Raw genomic sequence first — 27,004 nt, 5'->3', positions numbered from 1 at the left:
TACTCATAGCTTGCCAGCTGTGAAGTTATTTTTTTGAAAAACCCAAATTTTACTTTCTTGTGAATGAGAAAAAAAGTGTGGTATCATTCCTTCAGCCAGCTGACTGGCAGTGCACAGCAGTGGGCGTGGGAGGGGGATTGCTATGTTCCTTTAAGCGGCAAGCATTTGGGGAAAATACCAAGTTATTTGGTCTCTTTCTCTAGCTTATCATTAGAAGGAGTTTAAATCATAATGGAATCACAACACATTAGATCATTAGATCAACCTGGCATACCTTGATAGATTGATAACAGTTCCTATGCAAGGCTGAAACATATAAGATCAAAACATATCTACATGACTCCTTTTCTTAACTCTGGCATCCAAAGCTTGCAGCAACCAGTGCATCACAAGAATGAAAAAGACACATTCTTTGAATTCACGTTGCAGATAGTTAGATGATGGCCGACCCGGGCACAGGATCCACAAACCTGTTTGTTGCAGAAATGATTCCTCCAGTACAAACAGTTCAGCACACGCAAGCATGAGTGACACTGTTCACAGCACTCATGTGTGTGTGTGTGTACAAATGCATTCATGAGATTCACCTCCGGCACGTCCAAATAACACCCTCAAAGGCCATGGAGATCAGTGATCAGCATGCAGCCATTAGTCCTACACTGTTACAATAACTCGCATACCTTTCTCAAGTTGGATGGTCGCAGAGGCCCAGAGTGTCCAGTATGCCTGGACGTCCTCCTGTTTAGCAACAAGACACTAAAAAGGAAGTGGCCTCCAGAAGGGACGACACATAAACATGGCCTCTGGTTGTGCTTTTGGCTTTACGGCAGCATTACAGATTTCTGGAGCCCTTAAAACATTTCTGAAATCCGCTTTGACGCGGAGTTGGAGCAGATTTGATTTGTTCCAGCTTCGTTCCCATTTTGATTCAGGAAACTCTTTGTGTTGGAGGCACATTGTGATCTTGTTGCATAACAACTCACAACAAACCGTTCTGAAATGACTGCTTTCTTTTCTTTTCAGTCTGAGAAATCAGCCTGCAGATAAAATGGCTTCTTGTTTTTCTAAACTTATAGAGCTGAACAACCAGTCGTCTGTCTGTTTAAGCAATGCAACACATTTTAAAGACGTTTTCAGGCATATTTAAGCAGTAACTTTAATCAATTTCTATTGCAACACCACTGAAGGGCCGATGCTCGTCAGATATCTGGGTACTCTCATCATGGACGACTGATATTAAACGTGGTATTTTTATGACACATTAAACATTTGTTTCTCTATGATTCGGATGATGGTAGAACATATAGTGTAACTTTACAGAATGTTAAAACAGATAATTGGGTTTTTGCAAGTTTTAATTGATTCTGGGGTTTCTCTCATCCCCACATGCTAAGAATGACACATACAGGCTCAGATACAGACAGGCTCCCCCACTAATGTTTAGTCAGATGTCCCATAGCAAGTTGCAGAGAAACCACACACTTGTTTAGGTCAGCGATAAGGTCTTGGCATAATTCCTGCTGGATATTTGAGGCTTCTTCTTATCAGAAATAGTAGAAGTTAATTTAAATTGGTTGGTTTCTTTTATCAGTTGGATATTGGAAGAATATGGAAGTACTACTACTTCAGAACCAGCTTTAATCGGCAAGCTGGTTCATAAAACAAATAATTTAACTCCAGTTTGGCTTTGCTTTCAATGAGGACATTTAATGCATATATACAAAAAAGGAAAACAGAATTATTTTCCTTGTAAACATGTATATATACGGGTTTCCACAAAGAGGAAGACGTGGTTGGATTGGTGCACTTAAGCATGGTATTGATATGGGCACCCTGACTGTTAAACGTTCCTCAGATTGACAGCCTGGGGAAATAAACTCTCCCTGAACGTTAACATCTGAACAGTTTGTGTGCAGAGTGTGTGGAGTCTGCAGCGATATTAGCTGCCCTGCTCCTGAACGTCAGACCTGAACAAGTTCGGGAAGGTCACCTCCGATTATCCTCTCTGCAAGGCAGTGTAGAGAATTATGCAATAATGAACCCCTTTATGCAATATAACAGTACCTCTGGTAACAAAAACAGAGCTAGACCTACATTGTCATTGTTGCCAAACTGTCCAATAACCAAACAGAAAGAGTCTCCTGTTGGGCAGTACTTCTGTCATGGTTGATGTAAAATGTGCTTCACTGTGAACGGTGACACCAGAGTACCGGAGTCATGGTGATTCCTGGGTTGTCCCTGAACATCAGAACCGATTTCCTGACAGCTTGGGTCAGACGGTATAAGCTTCGACACAGCTGGGTGTTCCAACATTACATTGATCCTAAATATACACCAGTCACTGGTTTTGAAAGGCTTTCTGCATGGCCCTCCCCAAGAGCTCTGACCTGGCTCCTTTTGGAAATGCTGGAACATTTGCTTAAAAGCCGACCATGCCTGGAAAACAATTTAAAGGAGTTCTAATATGTCTAAGAAGAGTGAAGAAATAACCTACCAGAAGCATGCCAGGATATGGGTCATAATGTGCGCTTTCTTAAGGACATTTAATCAAATATTACAGAAGCTACAAGTTTCAATCTGAGCCTGCGTGCATAATTTTGAACCTGTGTGGATTAGAGGAAAATTACAACAAATTCATATCTGAGCACCCAAGTCTTGATCATAACTTCAATAAGTTATAGAAGTTATGATCATATCAACCTGGGAAAAGAAATGGTTCAAACGCAACTAAAGCGCAACGTTTCACGCCAGTGAGGATCTATGTAAACTGACCGGCACTGCATCTTTTTTTTTTACTGTAGGCCTACTATGTGAGCAGTTGATAGTTTGTTTTTATTTTTATTATCTGTCTGCAGAGAAAGTGACCCGCTCTTTAAACATTTCCTCGATTCTGAAGTTATGAAGCAACACCGCCACAATACATCTGACTCATATACCACAGAGCGCATTGGGTGTGTGCTAAATCCAACATCTGCTGAGTCACAAATTGTCCCAAACCCTCTTCCGACTGTATAACCGGTGACAGCGTACCAGGAAAACAACAACACCCATGCACTGCTGTGTGAAATCAAAGCAGGACTAGCGTCGGTTTCATTGGCTGCGGCCACGGATTCCTCCCTCGCTGTTCCCTGTGTTTTCCTTTCACGTCCTGGAGCTGCGGCGCTCTCTCCCAGGCTGCGTGGTATTCACCAGCAGAGGAAAAACACAGAAGGCTGGGGGGAGGGAAGAGCAAAAGGCAGGGTTGGGTATGGTTCATCTCACACGTAACAAGCAAAGCGCACGCTGCCAGAGCACAGGGCAGGCAGGAGGGGGGGGGGGGAGAGGAGGGACAATCCTGTAAAAGGATCAGGCTACAGCAGGCAATGAGGTCACTTCAGTGGGTGATGTTACGGGAGCTGAATGTTTCATCATGTGGCTCCTTTAAAATGTATATTTGCATGTCAAAACCGCTTTTTTTCCCCCCCTACCGTTCAGCTTGAACAAAGGCAGAGAAAGTGGGAACAGATGTATTTTTGACTGGGAATATCCTTAAAGAAATGCTGGTTTGATACACAAAATCCAGGGGCCATTTTTGACTGTCTTGAAAAGACAGTTTGCAAATAGGTAGATATATTGAGTTTGGGTTTATTAAATGTTTATTAAACACATATTTACAGAACTGGTCAGGAGATTATATACACACACACATTTCCCCTGAATGTCACAGACGTTTTATGCTTCTGTGAACGCAAATGAACCGCTCTTCATCCACGAGGGGAGAGACATGATAATAACATTACTGAATTTTCAAACTAAGAACTGGGTGCACATGTTTTTTATTATAAATTTTCTCTAATCCACACAGAGTCAAATGCATACAGGCTAGAATATACTGTATGCACAATATTGTGATACAGACATACAGTCAGATGTTTTTTATACACTCATCATGGGCATAAAGGTAAGATAATTTTATTTATTGATGCAAGGAGGTATGATAATGCAACAAACTTCAATGAATCCAGAAGAACGAACAGGACGAGCAAGCTGTAATTTATTTATCATTCATTTTCTATTGTAAAATGAGTCAGATATATACATACCTCCACCAATATTTAATGAACTTTGTGGTGACATCAACAAGCTTTTTTCTAAAACTCTGCCTGGATATTTGACCGCGCCTTTACAAAAGTGCTCGATTTTATTTAAATTAGTTAGTTTCCTGCTACGAACTTGGCTTTTAAGCCTAATCGATATGTTTCCAACAAAGGTGTCGTCAGATCTATTCCAGAGGCTTGATGTTAGCCAGCTTTAGCTACTTTAAAATCAGTCCTGATGTGAGTTTGGGATACTTTTTTTTTTTTACGTTTTAAGCGTCTTGCTGATTTGTGGTGGAGATACTCCTCCGTCTTTATTACTGCCTTCACCTATCAGAGCCTCAGCGTGATGCTACTGCCTGTCTCGACAGTCGGTGCAGTGTTCTTATGTTATTGCAAGCCTTATCTTGACCCCTTCAGACATATTTTCTGTTATTGTTACCAGACAACCCAATATTTGTCTCGTCTGACCTTGACAGAGGTTTTCCAGGAGGATTGACATTCAGTCAAACTTAAACGTGCTGGTTTGGGGCTTCTATCCTACCATCTTATTCCAACTCTATTAATAAAGCTCTTCGAAACAACCACGACTGAAGCAAAGTGCCCCACATACTCACAAACTAAAGATACAGGGGGAAAAAAATATATATAACTATGACGTAACAGTAAACAGTATTAAACCAGATTAAAACACACAAGGTTGAGCTAAGTCTTGCTAATATTGTTTTTAGCGTTAGTTTTAAAAGTAGGCACTACACTGCAAAAACAGAACTAAAAATAAGTAAAAATGTCTTGAAATTAGTGCGTTTGTCCTTGATTTGAGCAGGTAAATAAGATGATCTGCCAATGGAATAAGATGTATGCACTTAAAATAGGAACAACTCATCTCCATCAACTTATTTCAAGTGCAGTATATCTAATTATCTCATTTTAGGGGTCAAAATACTCATTCTATTGGCAGATAAACTTATTTTCCTGCTCAAATCAAGGACAAATACCCTAATTTAAAGAAATATTTACTTATTTTTAGTTCTGTTTTTTCAGTGTATCCTCTTGGCTCATATTAATGTTAAACTTATTTCACACGGGTCATCCGGCAGCTTCTAGCTGATGATCCTCTGTGGTTCTTGGCTTGTTCCTCAACGTCTGGGCCAGCTTCTCGATGATCAAACATGTATCATTGGTTAAGAAAAAAGATTAAAGCAGCCTAATATTAGGCTTATAAAGAATCTAAGAGCTTTCTCTACAAATGTTTTGGACCAAAAGCTGAGTCAGTCACGAGAAAACAACACAGCGATCAAATAATTAGGAAGAATGTCGCTTTTAATGTGTCTCGCTAATAAAACATTTATCCAGATATCCATGGGGGTGTAGGTATTTGTAGAATAAGGCAGTTACTTATCTTTTTATTGTTTATCACCTAATTCACTACATTTGGTTCTTGATTTGATTATTTTATAATACTGTTTAACCAGTTGTTGACTTTTTTTGGTGTATTTTTTATGTATTTATTGAACAGGACATATGTAGCAGCTGTACTCTCAACAAGATACATTTACATTTCAATGAGGTGTTTTTGTCTCATGAACAATCATTTTAAAGAACTTATTAAAGGAGAGATGTTTCACCATCCAGGTTAAAAGGAATCGTATATTCCAACCATAAAAAGCCCTCTTCAGCTTCTGAACTTTATGTTGGCCCAACCCGATTATTTTAAATTACAACGTGATCGCTTCATCATAAAAGACAGTAAAACCAGTTTGTAGTTGTGTTTCTCCGACTTTTATACATGCTGCTTTGACAACTACAGCGTTTGGGGTGCGCATGATGTATTCCAGTATACGGTGAGTAGTTTATTTCTGAACTGGGGATTTCCCTGTGGGAACACAACATCTGCTTTCAGACGGCCAACCTTCACTGGGTTGACTTCAGGCAAGGAAACATGAATCTTCTGGCTTTTAAATTTAACCCCCGGGTGACCGTATCTGCTCCCCGGTCGCTCAAATCGAGCATAAAACTCGTATTTTAAGGTAAATGTTTTAAGTATTGCAATAGCTCAGCCTTAATGACTAATCATCACGTTGATTTTTGTCTTTCCCCCCCAGCAGAAACGTGACTGCTGCAGGTCACGTTCGTGTCAACGAGTTCATCCCAGCCCACCACCCTCCCAGCTATTTACGGGTTTGGATTCCTCGAAGTACTGGCATGGGAGAAAGGATTGGCAGCTATAGTCCTTCATCGGCTGAGGCCTACAGAACCATCATTAGTTCTGGCTCTCTTGTTTTTCTCTCTTTAAACCTGAAATCACAAGAATGCCCCCCGTCGTCAGACCCGACTGCATCCCTCAGCTTTCTGTCTGATTTCTCAGGTTGACTAATGATGAAAACATCCGCAGGGGTAATTTTACACATGGACGTTTTTGGAAAATGACGGCCTAAACATAGTCGGTCAGTGTTAAATTAGGCGCCGCTGGCTTCGTTAGACCCATGAGTATTTTTTCTGACACGTGGCACAACGACAAGAGGCCTGAAGGCTTCGCATCGTTAGATTGCGTTGAAGGTAGCGCAGAAGTCCGTCTGCACTGGTGAGATTCTTTGAATGTTTGGGTCTGTGGAAGGTGAGGTTGATGCAGATACGGTGCAACCTCGTCTCAGGATTACATCATGGTTTCTATGAGACAAAGCCATTACGCTGTCTGACTTCTGTAAGTGACCAGATCCTGTAGACTTTAGTAAAAATATTACATTTTGAAAATTAAAAGGCGTATGGATGGCTTAGGTCACTCTGAATCACCCCTTTAGTTATGTTCCAGCAGGTTCTGGTTTCTGGGGGATCTCCCAGGATGACCGTCTTCCTAAATCTGCTTCTGATGCAACTTTGATGCAATTTGCTCACCCCATCGGCTTACAAGCTGTTCTTATTATCAATGCTTCAATATTATATTATATAAATAGCACATAAAGGTTTTTGACATTTTATTTTTTCTAAAAAATAGAATCATATTTCATTCAAAGCAGTGCATCACAGATGAGGTCTTTTTTAAAGCTGTAACAGCTCCATCAGAGGAATAGTTTTCTGTTTGTGAACCTTTTAGTATTAAACACAAAGGTGGCGAATAATGAAAAAGTACTTTTTACATCTACTTGTCTAATTATTTTTGAAGGGTACTCTGCCCACCTCCAGTTATATCACTGAGTAACCAAAAGGCTCACTCTGGTTTGTACATGAGCTTCGTCATGTGTGAGTCATACTGAAACAGTATATATATACACATTTCCCACTGTAAGTATTATGTAAGTATTAATATCAAAGGTTTTATGTTGTGGAGTACTGAGTTTTGGAAATGTGTTTTTCTCCTGTCTGAATTTATTATTAGTCTGAGCAGCAGCACAACTTATTTCGTCTGCATGATTGCATAATTTTCATAAATGAAAACAGATTAAACGGTATATATAGCCTTAGTGATGAGGTGAGGAGGACTGATCTGCAGCCGCTGCTTCCCTGCATAAAGAGTCAGTCGAGGCCATTTGGACACCTGATCAGGATCCCCCCATGGCGCCCCCCTTTTGGGGATATCTGGCCACGTCCCACTGGGAGGAGACCCCCCGGGGAAGACCCAGAGGGCAGGGATGTCTGGGTTCCCCTCCTGAACCTAAACAGTACTGATGAAGGTCTCAGTACTCACTTTACCAAACTCTCTTTTACTCTTGAACATTTTTTTTCTTCTACTTAGGTAGGAAAAAGGTTCAATTTAACATAAAATATGCAAAAATCCTATATATTTTATTTTTTTTAAAAAGTAAAAAAACAAAGCAACTGGACTTGCTTTTTGCTTTTTTTTTTTTTTTTTTTTTTTTACTTTTTTTGGAATGACCATAACCTAGATGACTGAGAATCTTCACCAGCAATCCTATATTTTATAACTCAACCTAAGTAAACACAGGTGCTGGTGGCGGCAGTATCATGATGTGGGGATGCTCTGATTCAGCAGGGACAGAGACAATTTGATCTCAGAGATGTGATTAGATAGATGGAGCTAAATAGACAGACAGGAATAAAAACCCGCCAGAGACCAGGGAAGAGGAGCATTCATCTGAGAAGCAGCCAAGAGGCCCGTGGTACCTCAGGAGGAGCTGCACAGCCCAGGTGGAAGAAGCTGCTGGCAGGACAACTAATTGCTGCACACTCCACAAATCTGCCCTTTATTCAAGAGTGGCAAAAAAAAAAAAAAAAAAGAAAAACCACAAGGAGTCTTTTTTTGTAGTTTGCCACAAACGAACGCGGCCAAAAAGCAGAAGCTGTTTAAGTCAGATGCGCCCAAAACTATTTTTTTATGGTACACGTGTGTGGCATAAAGCTCAGCCAGGACATCACCCTGAAGGAACAGTGGGCTGGTTTAAATGAAAACATGTTCAGCCTCTAAAACCTGCTGGTGGAGACAAGGTGCTACTACAAAGTATTGACTCAGAGGTGCTAAATACCACTGCTCCGTTTTCAGCCCTTCACTGGTAAATAAAAGCTCAAATCCACGCGTGTTTTTCTGTAGTTTATGTCCCTTAATGGCTGAACCCCATCCAGTGGACAGTTAAGATGTTGTGTTTTTACTAAATATCTGTGACAGCTGCAACCATCTTTATATTTTTAGCTGTTTTGAGAGACACGGTGAGAAAAATGTCAGTAGCTGTTCACGTGAAAATGGAAAAGGTTGGTCTTTTTTGGACAAGTCAATGAAAAGTGAAGAGATCTGAGGTCACCTCGGCACCAAGCTCTGAAACACCAGCTCTCATTCTGGAAATGTGATCGTATCTGGACTGGGTTCACGTAACCAACCAACAACAGCATATCAGAAACTCCTTTTAAGTGATTAGGTGCCATCCTGCATAACTCAAAACAGGTTTTCTCATGAAACGTGAACCAGGACACAGAAGGTTGTCCAAGATGTTTGGGCAAAGATTACATCAGACCAGATGTGTGCTCAGTTAATATCCCTGGGTGTACCTTAAATTTAGTTTCACTGGTTTAATAGTATTTACCTCCCATCCTGCTGCTGAAACGAGGTTGTTTTTTTTTCCCCCAGCCAAATGCAAAAGCTAAACACCATTTCATGCTGCATGTTTGCTTCACATTCTTTCCTAACCTGCTGCTTGTTATCTACGTAATTTGCTCAATAAAAAAAAAAAAAAAAAGGAGAGACGAATGCCTCCACATCCGGCTAATAATGTTTTTCTTGCCTTCAGGACTGTTGTTGACCCAGTCATGTAAGGCAGGGTTCATTCACAACAAACTGTCCTCTGTTTCCATCACAGTACAGTCTGGCCTGTTTCTTACATAAGCAGCTTAATCCAAATCGGGCCTGAACTCCATGCCTATAACTGGTGCACTGGGCGGATTTTGTAAGAGCTGCAGCAGGAGCTGTGGGGTGACAGGGTCTGCCTTCATGCAGGCAGGTTGTTTCGGTGTCTGGCGCCACCTAGTGGAGGGGGGTTTGTGAGCACGGATACGTGGAGCTAGTGAGGTCTCCACTGAGCTATATAATACACTGGAGTGCTGATTTTGCCGAAAAACTGAAGTCACTGGCCGCCATCTTGCTACTCCCTACTCTCACAGAATCCCATAGGATTTGGTTGCAACAACAAGCAGTTTTCTGGCTGTGTGAAAACGTTTCATAGGTAATTCTACAGTCAGTGGATGTACTAACACTATCAACTACTAGGAAATTAGGTGCTGAAATATTTTACATGTTATTCATATTAAATTTATATAAGATAAGATAGTCTTTATTGATCTGACAATGGAGAAATTCACTCGTCACAAGGAGGTGCAGAGTAGGGAAGGTGCATTTAGTTATATACAGTGAATCTTCATATATACAATGGATCAAAAAGAATACCAAAAAAATACAAAAAAAAAAAAAGGAAATAGGAATGGGCATATGGTGTCTTATTTACACTCATAGTGATATATATATATATATATATATATATATATATATATATATATATATATATATATATATATATATATATATATATATATATATATATATGCGCCTACATACGTACCTACGCATATACATGTGCATATACATTGTACATTTGTACATACATACATGTGTACTGACATATGTTCAGGTGTTGATAGCAGCAGAAGTCACTACATCAGGATTATTGCACAGGTTGTGGCCCATATATATGTATATACAAGTATGTGTGTGTGTATATATATATATATATAAAATGCTAAATATTTCAGCACATGACTTTCTCAGTACTTGATAATTTTAGAATATAACATAAAAGTATATGGCATTTGACATTTTAAAAGTCTTAAGCCCCCCCTGAACATGAAAAAATCCTCGTTATTCGATGCTGTAGCGCACATATTCCCTGGTTACTGGAGGAAAATAGGGAGTACCAATATGGCGGCTGGTGGCTTCAAAGCGTCTCGTTCTAACAGCGGGCGATTAGCACTCCAGTGTATAATAAAACTCAGTGGTTGTCTCTCGCATGACCTTCGTCTGCTAAGCGTACCTGCAGCCGACGCGGGCGGGTCTGACACCTGAGAAGCGGACAGGTGGCCGGAGGCCCAGAGCGTAAGAGAACACGGCTCTGGTGACGTCTGGGCCGGCAGCCCACAAGGCCATTTCTGATTTTAACTCGTCCACAGCAACGTGGTTAAACGTAATGAAGACAAAAGGTTACGGGGGTCAGTACGCTGGTGTGTACCTTAACTTAATGTGAACACAAACCAAACAACTCCACATAAAACAGATTAGAGACCGCTTTAATGTAACAACATAGTGATTTTTTTTAAGACTTACAGTGAGAAATAAAAAAAAAAAAAAATCTAATTTTACATCATTTTTTTTAAACCAAGAATAAGAAGATAGCATCGTGGAATGATTGCAGTTAAAATAAAATAGAAAAACATCAACACAAACATTAACACGCCTCCTAATACTGTGCTCTGATAACATGTTTGATTTTTTTTTTTTTTAAGGAACCGATTGCCTCACATGAGAAGATTCTTGTTTAAAACCTGAAGAATGTGGATAAAATAGATTACAGTACTTAAATATAAAAATAGACTCTGGATTTCTTTGCTCCCATTTCGCTCTCTGATTCAGTCTTGGAGATGGACGGATGGGCGTGTCCAGCGTGTCCACGGTCCTTCAGTGGCACATTCGAGAAGTCATCTCCTTCTGTGGAAACACAAGGGCACGGCACAATGAGCCAGGCATTAGAGCGCGCCGGGTCAACGCTAAGTACCATCAGTGGTGACGGTCCAAACGTGACAGCTACATCTTAAAATAATAATTTAATTAAAAATGTGAACACCATTAAAAACAAGGATGAATTTAAAAGTCAGCTTGATGATGATGTTAGCCAATGAAAACCCAACACTGACTTTTACAAAACAGGATAAACCACTGCGGGTAATTAATCCATAAGATACATGAATTTTACTTTTGAAATTGAAATACTTGACCTGAAACCTACATTTTGTTCCTTGTTTGTGCGCACAAATGTTGCCAATAAACCTAACCCTGAAATAAATAGACTTCTCAGTGATATTCTGATTCACTGAGCTGCACCTTTATTACTATGACTGCAAGTTAAACGATAACCAATGGCAAGTTATTTCCTACAACTAATGGTGAAGGCCACAGACATCATATACGTAGACGCGTCATAAGGCGCAGGTTCGCACGTCAACGTCACCGCCATATTTACAAAACTGGACACACTAAAGCTGCAGGCTATATATATATATATATATATATATATATATATATATATATATATATATATATATATATATATATATATATATATATATAGCCTGTGTTTGAATATAAGGATCAATTTGTTAAATCTAAACATTGTGGTCTTCATTATTTCATAAAACCGTGTCACATGTGAACCTTTAGAAACAGACTTTTTGGGGGAGTATTAAAGAGGTCAAATTAATAATATGAGAAAAAGTCCTAGGTCAATAAAGTAAAAAAAAAACAAAACAAACAAACACAAAAGTGATAATGTTATGAGAAACACGTCATATTATGAGAATTAAGAGCGAACATTTCCAGAATAGTCAGTTTGCAGAATTATTTCACTCCTGGAGTAATAGGGCCAGGTTAGATTATTTTAAATATTTTTATTCTTTAGGAGAATAAATCCAGGAGAATGAAGCTAAAGGGATACGAAAATAAACTTGTAATATTACAAAAACAAAAATTCTACGAATACAAAGTATATTCAGAGATTAAAGTCCCTCTGATACTGTTTAAGTGACTGAGTAAGTGGAGATTTGCCACATTTAAGATGGCGGACGCTCTGACGCATCGCAGCATAGGCAGAACCCGCCCAATGACGCGTCTACGTTTATGTCTATGGTCAAGGCAGTGTTGTGCTTTTTTTTTTTTTTTTTTTTTTTAACTTAATCTTGTTTTTACACGACAAACCTTAACGGAGCTCAACGGGTGACACTAAACATCCAAATCAGGAGAGAATAAAAGATTTAAAGTGAGAAACTTGGAGGACAATATTTAGTTGCTCTATGGAGATAATGTTTGCAACATATTCCCTCGAAGGCAATAGCTTGGATTCCGATACGTGCGCACGTGCTAGTGTGATTCACGTTCATACGCACATAAATAAATGTCTGTGAGGCTCAAGACCTAAAGATTAGGACGAGTGAGGCTGCACAAAATATCACTGATACATCGCCACAATATTCACATCACAAAGGACTGTTTGGGGCGCAATAATTGCTGGCTGATATATTCCAGGTGTTATAAACTAGCATTTTTATGCATATGTAATAATCAGGCAGGTCGACAGCGTCTCGAGGCAGCAGAAGCCTGCAGTAACGACGGTAACAGGCTGGATGGAAAGATCCCATGCTGCGATTTGAACCCAGGACCTTGGAGCGATGATGCAGCAGCGCTACCAACTGTGACACCGTACAGCTCGTTTTCTATAATCATGTTTTCTATAATCACGCAGCACTAATACCGATCTGTTGTTCTGCATGAGCCTGCTGCAGGCGGAGACAGGGAGGGATCTTAACGCGACAACGGCAACGAGGCTGCACCTAAAAGCACAAATACTCCCTTTACTTTACGCGATTAAAGATTCTGTCAGCTGAACCAGTTTAACCAGTGAGAAGGAAACCAGCATCACGGTGCTTAAGTGGAAAATAGGCCACAGTAACAAACGGTCTTGAAATGCAGCCAAAATTACACTCATTTTGCTTTCTGATGACTAAATCTGGACGTGTGAATGAAAGCAAAATTGACCAAAAAGAACCAGAATAAACTGGCAAAAGCAAGGCTGCAAAAACTATGCAAAGGCACTGGTAGGTTGCAGATTACAAGCAACGATTGCCTTGAGAATCCTCCTTAAACGACCCAGAGGGAGATGCAGGGAGGCTCCATGGATTAATGAAGGACTTCTTCTACATTCAAGATTTAAAGAAACATGAAGTTAGAATTAGTGGAACATCTGAGCGGTGTTTCTGTCCCGCTGACAGAGCCCAGTGACAGCACTGGTTTAAATCTCTGGCTGCTTTCCAATTACAGCTCCTGCTCCTTGACCTTCCATGAGGCCAACGGTAAGAAGTCTGTCATGGGGAGGAAGGAGCTTCGGACCGGGCCGTGTGTTCTGCAGCGTCCGCAGCTGGATATACTGGAAAATATGTCCGATCAGCTGAGTGTCAGATCTGTTTCTTTTTGCCGTTGTGGCCGGCTGACCTCAGGCTGCCATAACCTAGGGTGGGTCATGTGACCCGGAGCGCCGGCTTTCTGAAAAGGGCATCTGTGTCTTCAAAAATTATCTTATACACCTCAAATTAAGGTGACACCCGGGTCTAAACTAGTACAGGTTTTTACATTTTTTAATAGCCTTTAGATTTTGTGTGCATTTTGCTTTCATATTGTAATCTAGTTTACTTTATAGTTTATTGCAGGGGTGACCCACATGTTTTTTTTAACACCTGCATGCTACCTGCGGGCACCAGGTAGCCCCCATATGTGGTGCCTTCTAGCCTGTTCAAAAAAATAGCCCAACCTTCCAGTGAGCTACATCTAAAAAAAAATTTTTTTAAATTTAGTTGCCCTTCCTTTCTAAATCACACTTGTACTTACAAAGGTTTAAAATGACAAATGCATTTAAAACATGTTTATATTACATAAAGCTAAGGTGAGCTCTGACTCTTCTAGTGCAGAGGTCAGTATAGGCGGCGCTTCGTATCACACAGTACCGATGAAGTGGCTCTCAGCTTCTAACAGGTTGGTGAAACCTGATTTAATGTATTATCCGACTGCTGAACTAGATCATAACTGACTGTCCTTTTTTATTCATCTGCTTAATTTCCTAAAAAAAAAAAAAAGAAAAGAAAAAAGCCCAAAACATTTATTGAACCAAAGCTGCTTCATGATATACGCGTGACTTTAGTTAAGAAGGTTTACGTACGATTAGATTTATCCTTAATCTGTGCAAACTAAACTTAAAACTAGTTATTATTGACGGTCCAGCACTACAACGCTATACAGGTAATAACTAAAAAAACAGAAACTTACAGTATTCCTGATGCGACACAGCAAACCTCATTAAACGCAAAGATGCTGCTGCACCAGATAATGTTGCAAATATTAACTAAGAGTTGTGACATTATTATGAAAAATGTATATAATCACTTCTGTTGTTTTTTTTTTTCCTGCCAGTTTGGTTGATTTGGTGTCAAGCTCCCCTTACAATTGGGCTGAAACATCATAAAGATTGTCTTTTTGTGCCTTAAATCCTCTTTCAAAGTGTAATTTGGCTCAGCTGTTCACTGCAGGAAACACACACGTGTGATTTAAACAGATACACTACATTATAATGTAAATATAGTACCTTATGTGAGCTCCCCCCCCTCATCATTTTTCTGCTTTAATCCCCTAATAAGGTGGTGATCTGACAACAAGAAACTGCTGTTTTTTTGAGGGAGCACGGATGTTTTGCAGAGCTTCCCACCACTAATCACATGACAAGACGTTGATGGATCAGGACAGAAAATGGGTCACAGCAAAAGGTTAAAGCCCTGAGTTTACAGTTCAAGCATCTGATCAGAGAGAAATGTCAAACCCAGATGCTACAGCACAACATATGTCGCTTCAAATCCATAAACGAGCCTCTCAGGGGGGAGGAGGGGGTCCCCGGTTTGAGCGTGCCCTACAAAAACTGTACTGCTGGTATTAAAATTAATAGAAAAAGGAGCAAACTTTAGTTCAGACCCAACTAAAATGTCATTAAAAATGTTCAAAACCGGCACGATGACTGCACCAGCCTGCAGGGCTCCTGTGTTCACTGTCATGGGTGGAAATCTTCTGGTTTTTGTTTTCGACTGACAAGCTTAAAGGGCAGCAGAGGGTTGTTTGCATGATGCAGGTTTTCTCAACACCCGAAAAGACCAGGGCGTCTATTTTTATCATTTGTGACTCACACAGAACGGGTCACCCTCTGCTTTACGAAGGAGGTCCATTTCTCCAGATAATCCGTTACGCGTACGTCTTAATAACCAGCGTATCATAAAAAAAAAAGAAGGTATTTAAGTTAATTCAAACATGAACCTCGTGTTGCATAGATTCATTAAAGGCATAGTGGTATATTTAAAGCATTTATTGCAGTTGATTTTAATAACTGCTTATAGCTGATTAAGCTTCTCAGAGAATGTGCCTGCATGAAAATAAAAGCGGGGTCCGCCCAGAGAAAAGTGTGTCTGTGTGCTGCGGCTTACATGCTGGGTAGCCTCTTTCAGCCCCACTAACATGGTCATTAAACTAGGCATCACTACTTTGGGTGACGTGGGCCGGCGCAGAGTCCTGCTTCTCTGTAGCGCCTGTCAGCAGAAGGACGCATGAAGGGCCCTAAAACACCGTGACAGACGGCTGCACTGAGTTTGGACTTCAGAAAGCCCGGCGGACCAACACCAGCAGCAGACGTGGCACCGACTGGAAACTTCGTTAGACATCCAGCAACCTGGGTCCAGACTCTGGGACCTCCATTTCCAAACGTAACGCAAAGTTTTAATTCACCTGAGCATAAAATATTTAAACTAATCTATAAAAACTACTGTTGATGTACAAAATCGTTATTTTCAAATTAAAATTATATATAATTTCTTACCCACTGGAAAAATGTTAAAATTATGGAATATGACAGAGTCAGATGATTGCCGTTTCTGTTGTCAGGAGTCTGAATCCACCCTGCATTTGGTTTGGTATTGTCATATTGTGTCTCAATTTTGGGTGGAAGTTGAAAAAATGTGTTTAAAGATTGGTCTGTCTATCAAGCTTGATGTGGTTTCTGTTTTACTAGGAGAGTTTATCAACAGTCATGATTTAGTTAATTTAATCATTGTACTTGGTAAAAGGTTTATTTTTAAAGCCAAAAATAGTTTCTCACTTAGTATTAATTTCTTTAAAATATTTATTCAGCATTTTATAACTTTAGAAAGCTATATGGTTGAAACCGATAATGAAGCTAGAAAACATAAAAATAGATGGGAAGTTCTCAAATGTTTATCCTGAAAATGTAATTTGTGGATGAATGATTTCATTCAATGTGGGTGAATGAATGTGAATGAGTGTGTGTGTGTATGTGTGGGGGGGAGGGAGTGTGGGAGGGAGGTTCCTGGGTTGGTGCATTAACTTTGGTATATATAGTTTTAATTTTTATTTACCTTCTAAAATAAACATTTAAATGATATTCTACTTTAATGAAACGCACATGTATTCAAAGATATTACCCAAATTCTCAAATAACCAAGCATCTGTTGAAGTAGATCACTAGCAATAGCAGTAAATTTAATAAAAGATGAAGGTGATGTTCAGGAGGGCTGTAAAAAGGGCTTCGCTCTTACACAATTTGACCTCTAGGGGCGCTAAATGCTTTGTTTTATTCTTGAATAACTTCACAATGCCTTATAATTAGGGGTGTGCAAAAATAATCGTCATGACAATGCATCACGATTCTAATTTTCGCGATCTACTGCATCGATTCTTGCCGCCAAGTATCGATTTATTAATAAAAAAATAAATAAAATTGCATGAATTGATGGCAAACATCAGCCAAAAACAAGTGGCATACAACTTCATTGATTTAAAAGACCACTAAGGCCATGGAAACGGCACTGATTATCCTTATTTTGTTATTTTAAGTTTTATAAATCCTAAGCACTTTTTGTCAGTGTGTATGGACTCCAGTAATAGTAATATTTGTGTACAGTAACAGTAATATTTATTTTCACGGCAATACCTCCAAAAGTCGTTTCAATAAATACAATTTCAATAAATGTATGAATTCAGTTTCCTTCAGTTAATTATCAATTGAAGATCCAGATCACAGCCAGTCAGCCACTGGTAATGGCTGTATTTTTTTCTAACAGTGTTCAGTGAAAATATCGCAACGCATCGCAATAATTCAAGTATCGTGATGCATCGTGATAGAATCGGATCGTGGCATGTGAATCGTGATTCGAATTGAATCGTGACTTCTTTGGCAATACCCACCCCTACTTATAATAGTGTATATGGTTCAATAACATTCAGCCGACTGTGCAAACTTGAACAAGGATCTGTCAGTCTCATGATCTCCTGCACCTATCTAAGGGATGTTTGTTCGCTTTATGGTTTGCCCTCATTTAAACCCCTGTCTAGAGCACAGGTGTCAAACTCAAGGCCCGCGGGCCAAATCCGGCCCGTCAAGGTAAATAATCCGGCCCTCAAGAGCCAAAAAAAAAAAAAAGGCATCATGTCATAAAGTAGAGGCATATATCCTTTTAAAGTGTATAAAGTGGCTAAATCTGTGCCTCCTGTAAGTGTAACTCACCCCAATATCAACTTTTTTTGCAGATAAACTGTATATACTGGGCCTAAGGTGCTACTTTTATGTTACTGTGCATTTTTTATACTTCTATGTGAACTGGAATGAAATTATGAAATGAAAAGTATCGTCTATACACGTGCAACCGGCCCTTTTAATGACTTCATGACGCCAAAGTGGCCCCATATAGAAATGAGTTTGACACCCCTGGTCTAGTGCTTCCTGTCTCAGTGTGTCGACTCACCAGGGGTTCCAGTTCTTTTTGGTCCGTCAGGTTGAACTCGGTGACGAAGTAAAAGAAATGCTTGTAGCAGGTGTTGACGTGAGCCTCGGCCCCCATCTGGGTGACGCGGTCGAAGTGGTGGATGTAGACGTGGACAAACACCCGGAACAGACGCGACAGGATCTTCTTAGCCACCTGCATGAAGCTCTTGGGGAAGGGGGTACCTGGGGGGGGGGAGGGGGGGGGAGCAGACGGGAGAGCGCCGCAGTCAATCCACGAGACTCGCTTACTGTCTGCACCACAGAAGTTAGCAAATTTACAACAATGCATTTAACATAAACTGTTTTTTTTCCTTCTTCTTGTTAGGCTTCTTTGATCGGACACCAGCTGACTAAAAAGATTAAAACGAACAAGCCTCTGTTCCTAAAACAAAAGCGTCATTCTGCTTGGACAAAATTAACAGTATCCAGGGAAGTAGCTCAAGTGCATGAGCACATCAGAGCTCGTTTCTATTCATAGTGCGCTGGGCACGAGGTGACCCATTTTTTAATCCATTGCCTGGACGTTGAAGTCAGCTGTTGAGCTGGAGCAGAGGGCAAAGCATATATGGAGAGATAATGTCCAACCAACAATGCCACGGATTCAACTGAATTATCAACGTTTGCGACGTGAAACACTGAAGGTTTTCTAACGCGTGCGGCCTCGCAGGGTGTTTCAAGTACAAAGGCTTCACATTGTGGATTACACAGCTATTTACTTGTGCATTTTTTCACACATTACATTTGAAAATCGTAAAAAAAAAAAAGAGAAAAATAAGAGACAGTTACATTTATTTTATTTTTTTTGCTCTTTGATCAACTTGTACTGAGAGGATCAGGCTAAACGTGTTTTTTTTAGTCGGTCATTAAACCACAAACTCATACTTAGCCATTGCAGAACAGGATCTTTGCCCTTTGTTGTCTGTCCATGAATAACTCTTCACCTGTCTACAAACAATCTGTAAATTAATTATCTGCTGAACTATTTCATGTGCATTTATTGCCATTTGCACTGTTATCTGGACCTTATAACATCAACTGTGCCTTTTGATTGCTGCCCTGTCTTAAACACTTAAAATTTCCCTCTGCATTATCGCAGCTCGGGATTATTTTTTACCGATTCTGCCAAAACTAATTTGCCTCCCAGTAGGGCTGAACGATTTTGGAAAATAATCTAATTGCGATATTTTTATCTTAATATTACGATTTCATGCAATTTTTTTCCCCCAGTTTAATTTATGATGGCTTTTTAAACATACACAAATAACAAATAAATTTATTTCCTTGCCATGCGGATTAGTTGCTAAAAGACCCACAGCATCTCAACTCGGTGCAGAAATGATTGCGTTCTGCCTACGATATATTTCAATCAAAATTGCAATTTTAACTTTTCTCTGCATTAATCACAAGCAACAAAAATGGCCTCTAAATAAAGACGTTTGTAAACAAGGACTGTTTAAAACAAGAGCTTTTAATGTTTCTATTAATCAGAATATTATTTAAGAGAACAGCTTTTAATTGATTTGGACATCAATCCTTGTTGAACATAAAGTGCAATCAACAAGCAAGTCTATGTATTAAACTGATTGACCAGAATTTAATGCTATGTATGATTGTATAAACTCTAAAACAAGTAATTAAATTAGATTATCTCACTGCTGCAACTTTCTTCCCTTCCATGTGGAGGCAAACCCACTTTAAAAATTTTACCGACACCTAAAAGACGTCTTATTCACTAATTGTTACATAGCCAAAAATTGCAGACCTCTGCGATTTGGAAATTGCGTTTTTTAAAATTGCAATTATATTGAAAATGCGATTAATTGTGCAGCCCTACCTCCCAGGTGATATAAATGATCTGTCAAGGGGTTGCAAAGTTTAAGTCATGTAATAAATGATGTCGCTGTTTTCGTCCAGCCTGCAGTCGGGCCTCTGTGCGTGTGTCAGTTGTTTTTGGCTTCATCTCAGCAAGGGTTCAAAAAACAATCATGACAGAGAAGGCAAATGAACCTGGTTAAAAATGTTTTTGTTTTTTTTCCCCTTTCGTGCAAAAGAGGAAGTGGTCTTTAAATACCGGAGAACTTCGAGCGAAGCGACAACTAACCGAGGCTTTGGACAGTCCGTAAGGTTTCAACGTGAACCACAGCGCCGTGCATGAAGAGCAGGCGCCGCTGATGAGCCGCCGATAAGGACGAAACCACAGCAGGTTCGCTGCTGAAAGGCGCTCTATGAAAAGAAACGCGCTTTCCGTCCGCTACGTTTCCTCTCTTTGTTTGTCTGATCAACTCTGCAGCTGACCAGAACGATTTTGTTTCATCTATAATACTCATCTTTGTCTGTCCTCTGCATTTATCCCACCCCCTCAGGGAGCTTTCTAAAGCCAGGGGTCTTGCTCAGGGAACCAGAAGGGCAGTCGGTGAGATTTGAACCGGGGAACTTGCAGACTTTGCCGGACGCCACACACCTTACTCTAACCGCAAGGCCAACAGTCCCCCTTATCACATTAAACCGTGTGGATCTGGTGAACGTCTAAATAAAACCAGTTTAAACTCTACAGGTTGGGAATAATATGGATATTTACAGTATAGAAACAAATTGTTTTTTCCCCATCAGAGCTGCACTCATGACCTGCAAATAACTTTGGTCTGTCGCATCAAATCTGACATATTTAATACTTTGCGTTCTTATTTATAAATACATAACTTATCATATTTAGTTCTGTCATTCTGCAGAAGCTTAGGATTACAACTCATACTTTAGACCTTTGCATACTTTTTTATTTTGTTGGATGCAATTAAATGCTGAAATATATTGTAAAAAAAAACAACAACTTCGTTTTTCATGATACTTAAGAAATATGTATTGCTATTTTGCACCATAAATATCAGCAAATCTGTATTTTAAGTATGACTTCAGAGAAAAATAAAATCTGTTTCTCTATTGTCTGTTTCGTTCTTAATATGATGTGGGTCCAGAAACCCAAAGGTTAGGACAGTGCTTCACAAATAAGGGGGGGGGGGGGGGGGGGGGGTGAAGGCATAACACAGGGTTATACAGCGCAGGTGTTACAGTTTGTTAAAAAGGTCATTATAAATAAATCCTGCTAAATGGGACAACAGCACCAACTGTTGTTTGGTATGCAACTATCAGTATTATGAGTAGCAAAGGATTCTGGGTAATTTACAGGGCAACAGCTTCACTGCATTGAAGTAACGTAGCTATAAATGTCTGTGAACAAATAATGTCCTTGAAAGACTATAAAACCTAATATCACTGTAATTTGTCTTTATTATTTATGGCTTGATATTATATTCACCATATTTTCAGCTCGTCTATTTTGGTTTTTTTATTCGATTGATGATGAGGTCCATGCTAGCTAGCTAGAAGTAACGGTGGTCTTTCATAAGAGAAAAGCTTTTACCCATTTCATGTGGATCTGGAGGCCTGAATTTTTTTTCCATTCCTCAAAGGGGGAAACAACAGAAAACATTTGAGAACCACTGGGTTATAGCAGCAAATTACGGCAGAAGGTGTCAAAATATTTTTTTTTGCACTAGCCGTCTTTATTTGACAGTAGGCTGGCAGGAAATGGGCTGGAGACGCATGGCAAAGGAACATGGGTCGGGTGCTCTACTCCAGCACCTCAAAATCTAATCTTTTTTTGTCATTTTTATACAGAGACGTTTAGAAAGTGAGATTATGGTAATCCTCTGTCATTCCTGTGGTTCAGGACACCATTAGGGTTTGCCTGTTGTACGTCTGCTGGGATGACAGAGCATTAACGAAAGCGGCCTCAATGCCACAACACACTTCACTGGAGATGGAATGAAATATATACCATTTTGTTCATTTCAACATCCAAACTAAGCCTAGCCGTGGCCAACCGAGTCACTTACCGACGTTGGTGGGGAAGATGTTCTCATTGTTGATCTGTACCTCAATCCAGTCCATGAGCAGGCTCATGTACTTGGGCGCCGACAGGGCGGTTGGCCTCTTGTACTTGTGCTCGTCCTGCCAGCGGTACTCGTACTTGGGCCCGCCGGACATGACGGGGCAGGTCTGGTCGGTGCACGAGTCACTGATGGTGCCGTAGATGAGGTTGATGCGGTTGAAGAAGTCGACCACGTGGACGGCCACCCAGTCGTTGAGGTCCTCGCCGTGAGGCAGCTGCACCGCCTGCTTCAGGTCCAGGCCCGCGTTTAGAGACGCCTGCGCCTTCTTGTGCAGCTCGAAGCGCTGCGTGCCGGGCTCGAACTTGCGCTTGGGCCGGAACGTCCTGTCTTTGTTGAAGACTTGCTTCAGGGCCATGGACATGGTCGCCTACGGTGAACGCCTCCGGTGAATTATTTACTATCGAGAGGGACGGGAGTCAAAGGGTTGAGTAAACAACCTGCGCACACTTCTTTGTTATGGAGGTCCTTTAGTTTCCGCTGCTTATCCTGGATATAGGAGGAAAAACAAATAATGTGATCAACAGAACCATATTTAGTGTGAAGGGTGTACTTCCTGTTGAGTCGGACACCGAGGTAGTAGATGTTTTGCAAAATGCAAATGCATTGAACGGGCTTTTTCCGCTAATACCAATTTTTGGCCTTTCTTTGTGGTTTGCTGCCTGTTGCAATTTCTTTAACCCCCCCAAGGACTGTAATGCATGAAAAATGTGCAGAAGGCTCTTTGAAAGGGCGACATTACAGGATCATCCCGGTTTATACAAAGCAAACATTAAGAACTTGGAGCAATGAGTTCTTTTGTTTTATACCTCAATGATAATGAGTGGCATGGTATGAAAGTACGTCCATTGCTGAAACAACTAAACTGGTATATCAAAAAAAAAAAAATCTGCTCTACATCTGTGGACCATCCAGTCAAGAAACTTTACAAATCTTCCTACCATAATAATGCGGTGAGATTAGCCAATAACGTCGCAGAGAATCAAGAATACAGCTTGTTACCGTCAGGTCGAGGATACAGGGTACTAAAGTTTAAAAAAGTTAAACAATCAATCTGGAAATTGATTGAAATCCTGAAATCCACCAGTATGTGGCTCGCAATCATCTGCTCATCTTAATATATGAACTTCTTGATTCTGTTTGTGTTTACATATCTGAAAACAACCGTGCTGTGACGCAAGACAAATTTCAGACAGGTTGATCAGATTTTTACCAAATACAAAAAAAAAAAATGCAATCAAAGCACATGGTGTTGGTTGATTCATTCACTTAATTATTTGGGGGGTAAAAATTTTTTTTTTTTTATATTGCTTCAATCGTCGTATCAGCGAGTTTTGACACTATTAAACAGACCTGGGTAATTTAGATTTCCTGGACAGGAAAAACCCTCGTCAACAGACAAAAAGAAAAACGAAATAAATCACGGCGAAATTTTAATTCCCCACAAAAAGGCGTGCATAGGACAAGTAACAATACATAATTTCACAATTTAACAGAGGTAGAGTGAGGGAAATCGGTCAGACGTTTGCTCTCAGCGATCTGGGTTTAAATTAACGTCAAACTAAACATGCAATGAATTCCAAGAACTTCCACATTCATCATTTTCTGACAATTTTCTTTTCCAAAAGCTCATTTGTAGAAAGATAATATACATTCTCAATTGTCAGGAGAGTTATTGCACCAACAAATATTTTAGTATCCATTTGATAAAATTTCCACATTTGATTAGAAATATGTGTGTGCTTACCATCTATTTTTTAATCTTATCTTTACTCCTGTTAATGTTTTCAGAGTGCTTGGTGCGCACGCTTTACCGGACTGAACAATGCTGTGATTACATAAAAAAATGAGAAAATAAATGTCTAGTTTAATATAAGGATTTAAAATGTTTTAAGATTGTAAGATGAACGTTCTTTGTTACCATGCAGAATATTCATTGTTGCCGTTTTTAGGTAAACATATAACACATTAACAAATGGGATCTTTTAGTTGAAGAAAAGCATTATTAAATATTAATTAACTGAGAAGTATTATGATCACCAAACAACAAGAAAATCTATGGGACGCTTCACTGCAATATCAAAAAAGTATTTTTCAAATTAAGCATTTTTTTCACAGGTTTTGTTAAATTACTCTAAACTTACTGTTTATAGTTTAAAGCTGGATTTAATCAGATGATAGGAAAAGTACCGGAGTGACCAGGTTTTACCTTATAGAATATTACCACGCTGTGCCACCACCAAATATTGCTGAATGACAAAAATAATAATCTAATTAAAAAAAGTCTAATTGCTGTAAAACTACATTTCTTTTAATTCTTCCACTAGGTGGTTTACATGGCATTTATACAAACTATATTTGTGATACGTAATATTTCAATAACAACTTTTTTAAAGAGAGTGGGGTTTTTTGTGTTCAAAGTGGAGCAAATTGTTTACAATGAGGCACAAAAAAAGAAGGGAAAAAAATTATCAGAATCAGGGTTGCTGCTATTTTTGGAGAATCCAAGGCTTGGATAAAAACCTCATTGAAACCTTGAAATTTAAATGATGGGAGGGAATACGCTTTTTTGTTTCTTAAATAAAGAGCTCAACCAATAAAACTAGCATTAAATGGGTTAAACATCCTGAAATTTGACCAACACCTACAATATATGCAGTGTAGTTGTGACGCAATGGAATTAGCTGAGAAACCAGGAAAAAAAAAAAATTAACACATCATTTCACACGTCCTGGGGATACAGATGAAGGAATCCCTCAAAGGTTAATTGTTTAAAATGAAAGGCGACTTTAATCTGTAGCAATGTCACGTCACAGGGTTTAAATAGGGCCAGGACAGGTTAGATAAAACCCACCGATGAAGGTAAAACAGCATTACTTCTGCATTAAAGATAAAACATGGTGTCTCTGTGACTCATTTCCTTCTTCCGAGCCGTGAAAGCAAAGCACCAACATGCACAATAACCACCAACATGAGGGAAGTAGTCTGCTAGCATTGCAACTTCACGTTGGTGCGGTTCTTTGGACCCCCGTCTGGTGCATGAGCGCCACCCCCCTCCCTCACAACAAGGCGGATTTGTGTCGTTTTTAGCTCGTTTTCCAGGATGAAAGCCCGGAGATTAGAAAACAGCGGGGCACATGACGACTGTGCGTGAAGTTTTCTTCGTGACGCTTCCAAACGCGCTCGGACTTGTTGCTAAAATCCCCCACACACACCTCATTCAACCACACGAAGAAGAAAAGAAAAAAGACACAGGAAACATATTATACCTGCAGTAAATCCACATGACAGTTATAATTTAAAACAACAACCAGAAACCAGCGTCGGTTATCTGAGACGGTCCGATCAAACGGTGACGACGCCGCACAGTTGAAAGCCACTTTCCCGAACTTACTTGTTCCGCCTTCCTGTTGCCTTCGGTCTGTCTGCCGACCGAAAAAAAAAAACACACAACACACACGATAATTCGTCGATAGATGTACGTCAGCGATTTGCGCGACCTACATTATGCGTAAAGGCGTCTAAACGTGCTGTAAGGTTGGCTATAAATCAATAAACATGTCAGTTTATGGAAGAAACTAACGTCTGACTCCTCCCTGCGATACGAGAAGTACACCACCGCAAAGCTAGCGGTTGCCGTAACACCAGCGACTTCCGGTTTGGACTTTCAAAAACGTCCCAAACCGGAAGAGATGACAAGAGACGGCAACAAATTGCGTTTTAACTGATTTTTATTAACAACAAACCAAAAAGCAAACTAATAATAATAATAATAATAATAATAATAATAATAATAATAATAATAATAATAATAATAATAATAATAATAATAATAATAAAATAATAATAATAATAATAATAATAATAATAATCTTACATGGATATTAAATAAATGACTCGTATAGAAACAGGTTCAACATACACGAGTAAAGCTTTAGGAGAGATTTTCGTAACAGAATTAGAGGCGAATGATAAGTGTTTCTATTGTTTTCAGATATTACATAAGAGATTAGAGATAAAAATATCTTTTGAGATGTTGCAACCATGGATACATCAGTGGTTACAACCAGCCAATCTACTCTAATAACTGGCTTGATGCTTATTTAAAACTCGTCAGAGAAAAATGTAATCTTGTGTGCAGGAGGGACTCGACTTCTTTTTTTCTTCCTATTATTATTATTGTTGTTATTATTATTATTACTATGTAAAGTCAGTTATAATTATACCAAGTCGTCAATAGATGAGAATGCTTTAATAAAATTCCAATTATTTTTTTTCTCTTATTTAACTGCCAAAAAGTTTTTTTATTTTTAATTGTCAGGTAGGACTTCAAATTGGGCCATATGTACTGTTTTCTAAATTTCCAAGAGACTGGTAAGCTTAGTTCTCATAAATTAAATTAGCATTCTGAATGTTTAGTTCCCTAGCAAGAAACTTCCCCTTTTAGACCATAACAACTATTGTGTAGTTTAGTACAGTGTAGATATTTGTTATTTATTTATTTATTTATTTGTTTCAGTAATCAGTCCTAGCAGATTTTCTATAGTCATTGGCCACTGATTTTTTAAATCTCAAAAATCCCTGAAAAAACAACAAAGAAAAGAAAATTCATGAAAATAATTCACAGAGGAAAAATACATAACGTACACATTGTGTTTTACACCCAGAAATATAATTTAAGTAAGCAAAAAATCCTTTAAAAAAACAGTAAGCTGAAATTTTGCTAAATCCTTTGAATGGGGGAAAAATAGCGTCATCTGTTGGACAAAGATAGAAAAAGAAATTTGAATGCTAGCAGTCCAAAATCAAATTGTAAGATAAATTATGTATTACTTTATTATAAGACTAA

At 39.3% G+C, this 27,004-nt stretch overlaps 1 protein-coding gene across 2 annotated transcripts; it reads right to left on the bottom strand.

The window, feature by feature from the left end:
* Window positions 1-10,843: 10,843 nt before the first annotated feature.
* Window positions 10,844-25,808, bottom strand: mob3a (MOB kinase activator 3A). Of its 2 annotated transcripts, none has more exons than XM_036140951.1 (4): window positions 25,550-25,808; window positions 22,102-22,644; window positions 18,189-18,391; window positions 10,844-11,277 (listed from the first exon to the last, which is right to left on the bottom strand). In XM_036140951.1, exons 2-4 carry the CDS (start codon window positions 22,517-22,519, stop codon window positions 11,248-11,250), a joined length of 651 nt encoding a protein of 216 aa, XP_035996844.1. In that variant the 5' UTR covers window positions 22,520-22,644; window positions 25,550-25,808; the 3' UTR covers window positions 10,844-11,247. The 2 variants fall into 2 exon arrangements, with proteins under 2 accessions (XP_035996844.1, XP_035996845.1); XM_036140952.1 differs by lacking the exon at window positions 25,550-25,808 and adding an exon at window positions 25,425-25,543.
* Between the last annotated feature and the right edge of the window lie 1,196 nt (window positions 25,809-27,004).

The sequence above is a fragment of the Fundulus heteroclitus genome, chromosome 9 (genome assembly GCF_011125445.2).
Source record: "Fundulus heteroclitus isolate FHET01 chromosome 9, MU-UCD_Fhet_4.1, whole genome shotgun sequence".
Taxonomy (NCBI): domain Eukaryota; kingdom Metazoa; phylum Chordata; class Actinopteri; order Cyprinodontiformes; family Fundulidae; genus Fundulus; species Fundulus heteroclitus.
This window is presented reverse-complemented; position numbering and strand designations above follow the sequence as displayed.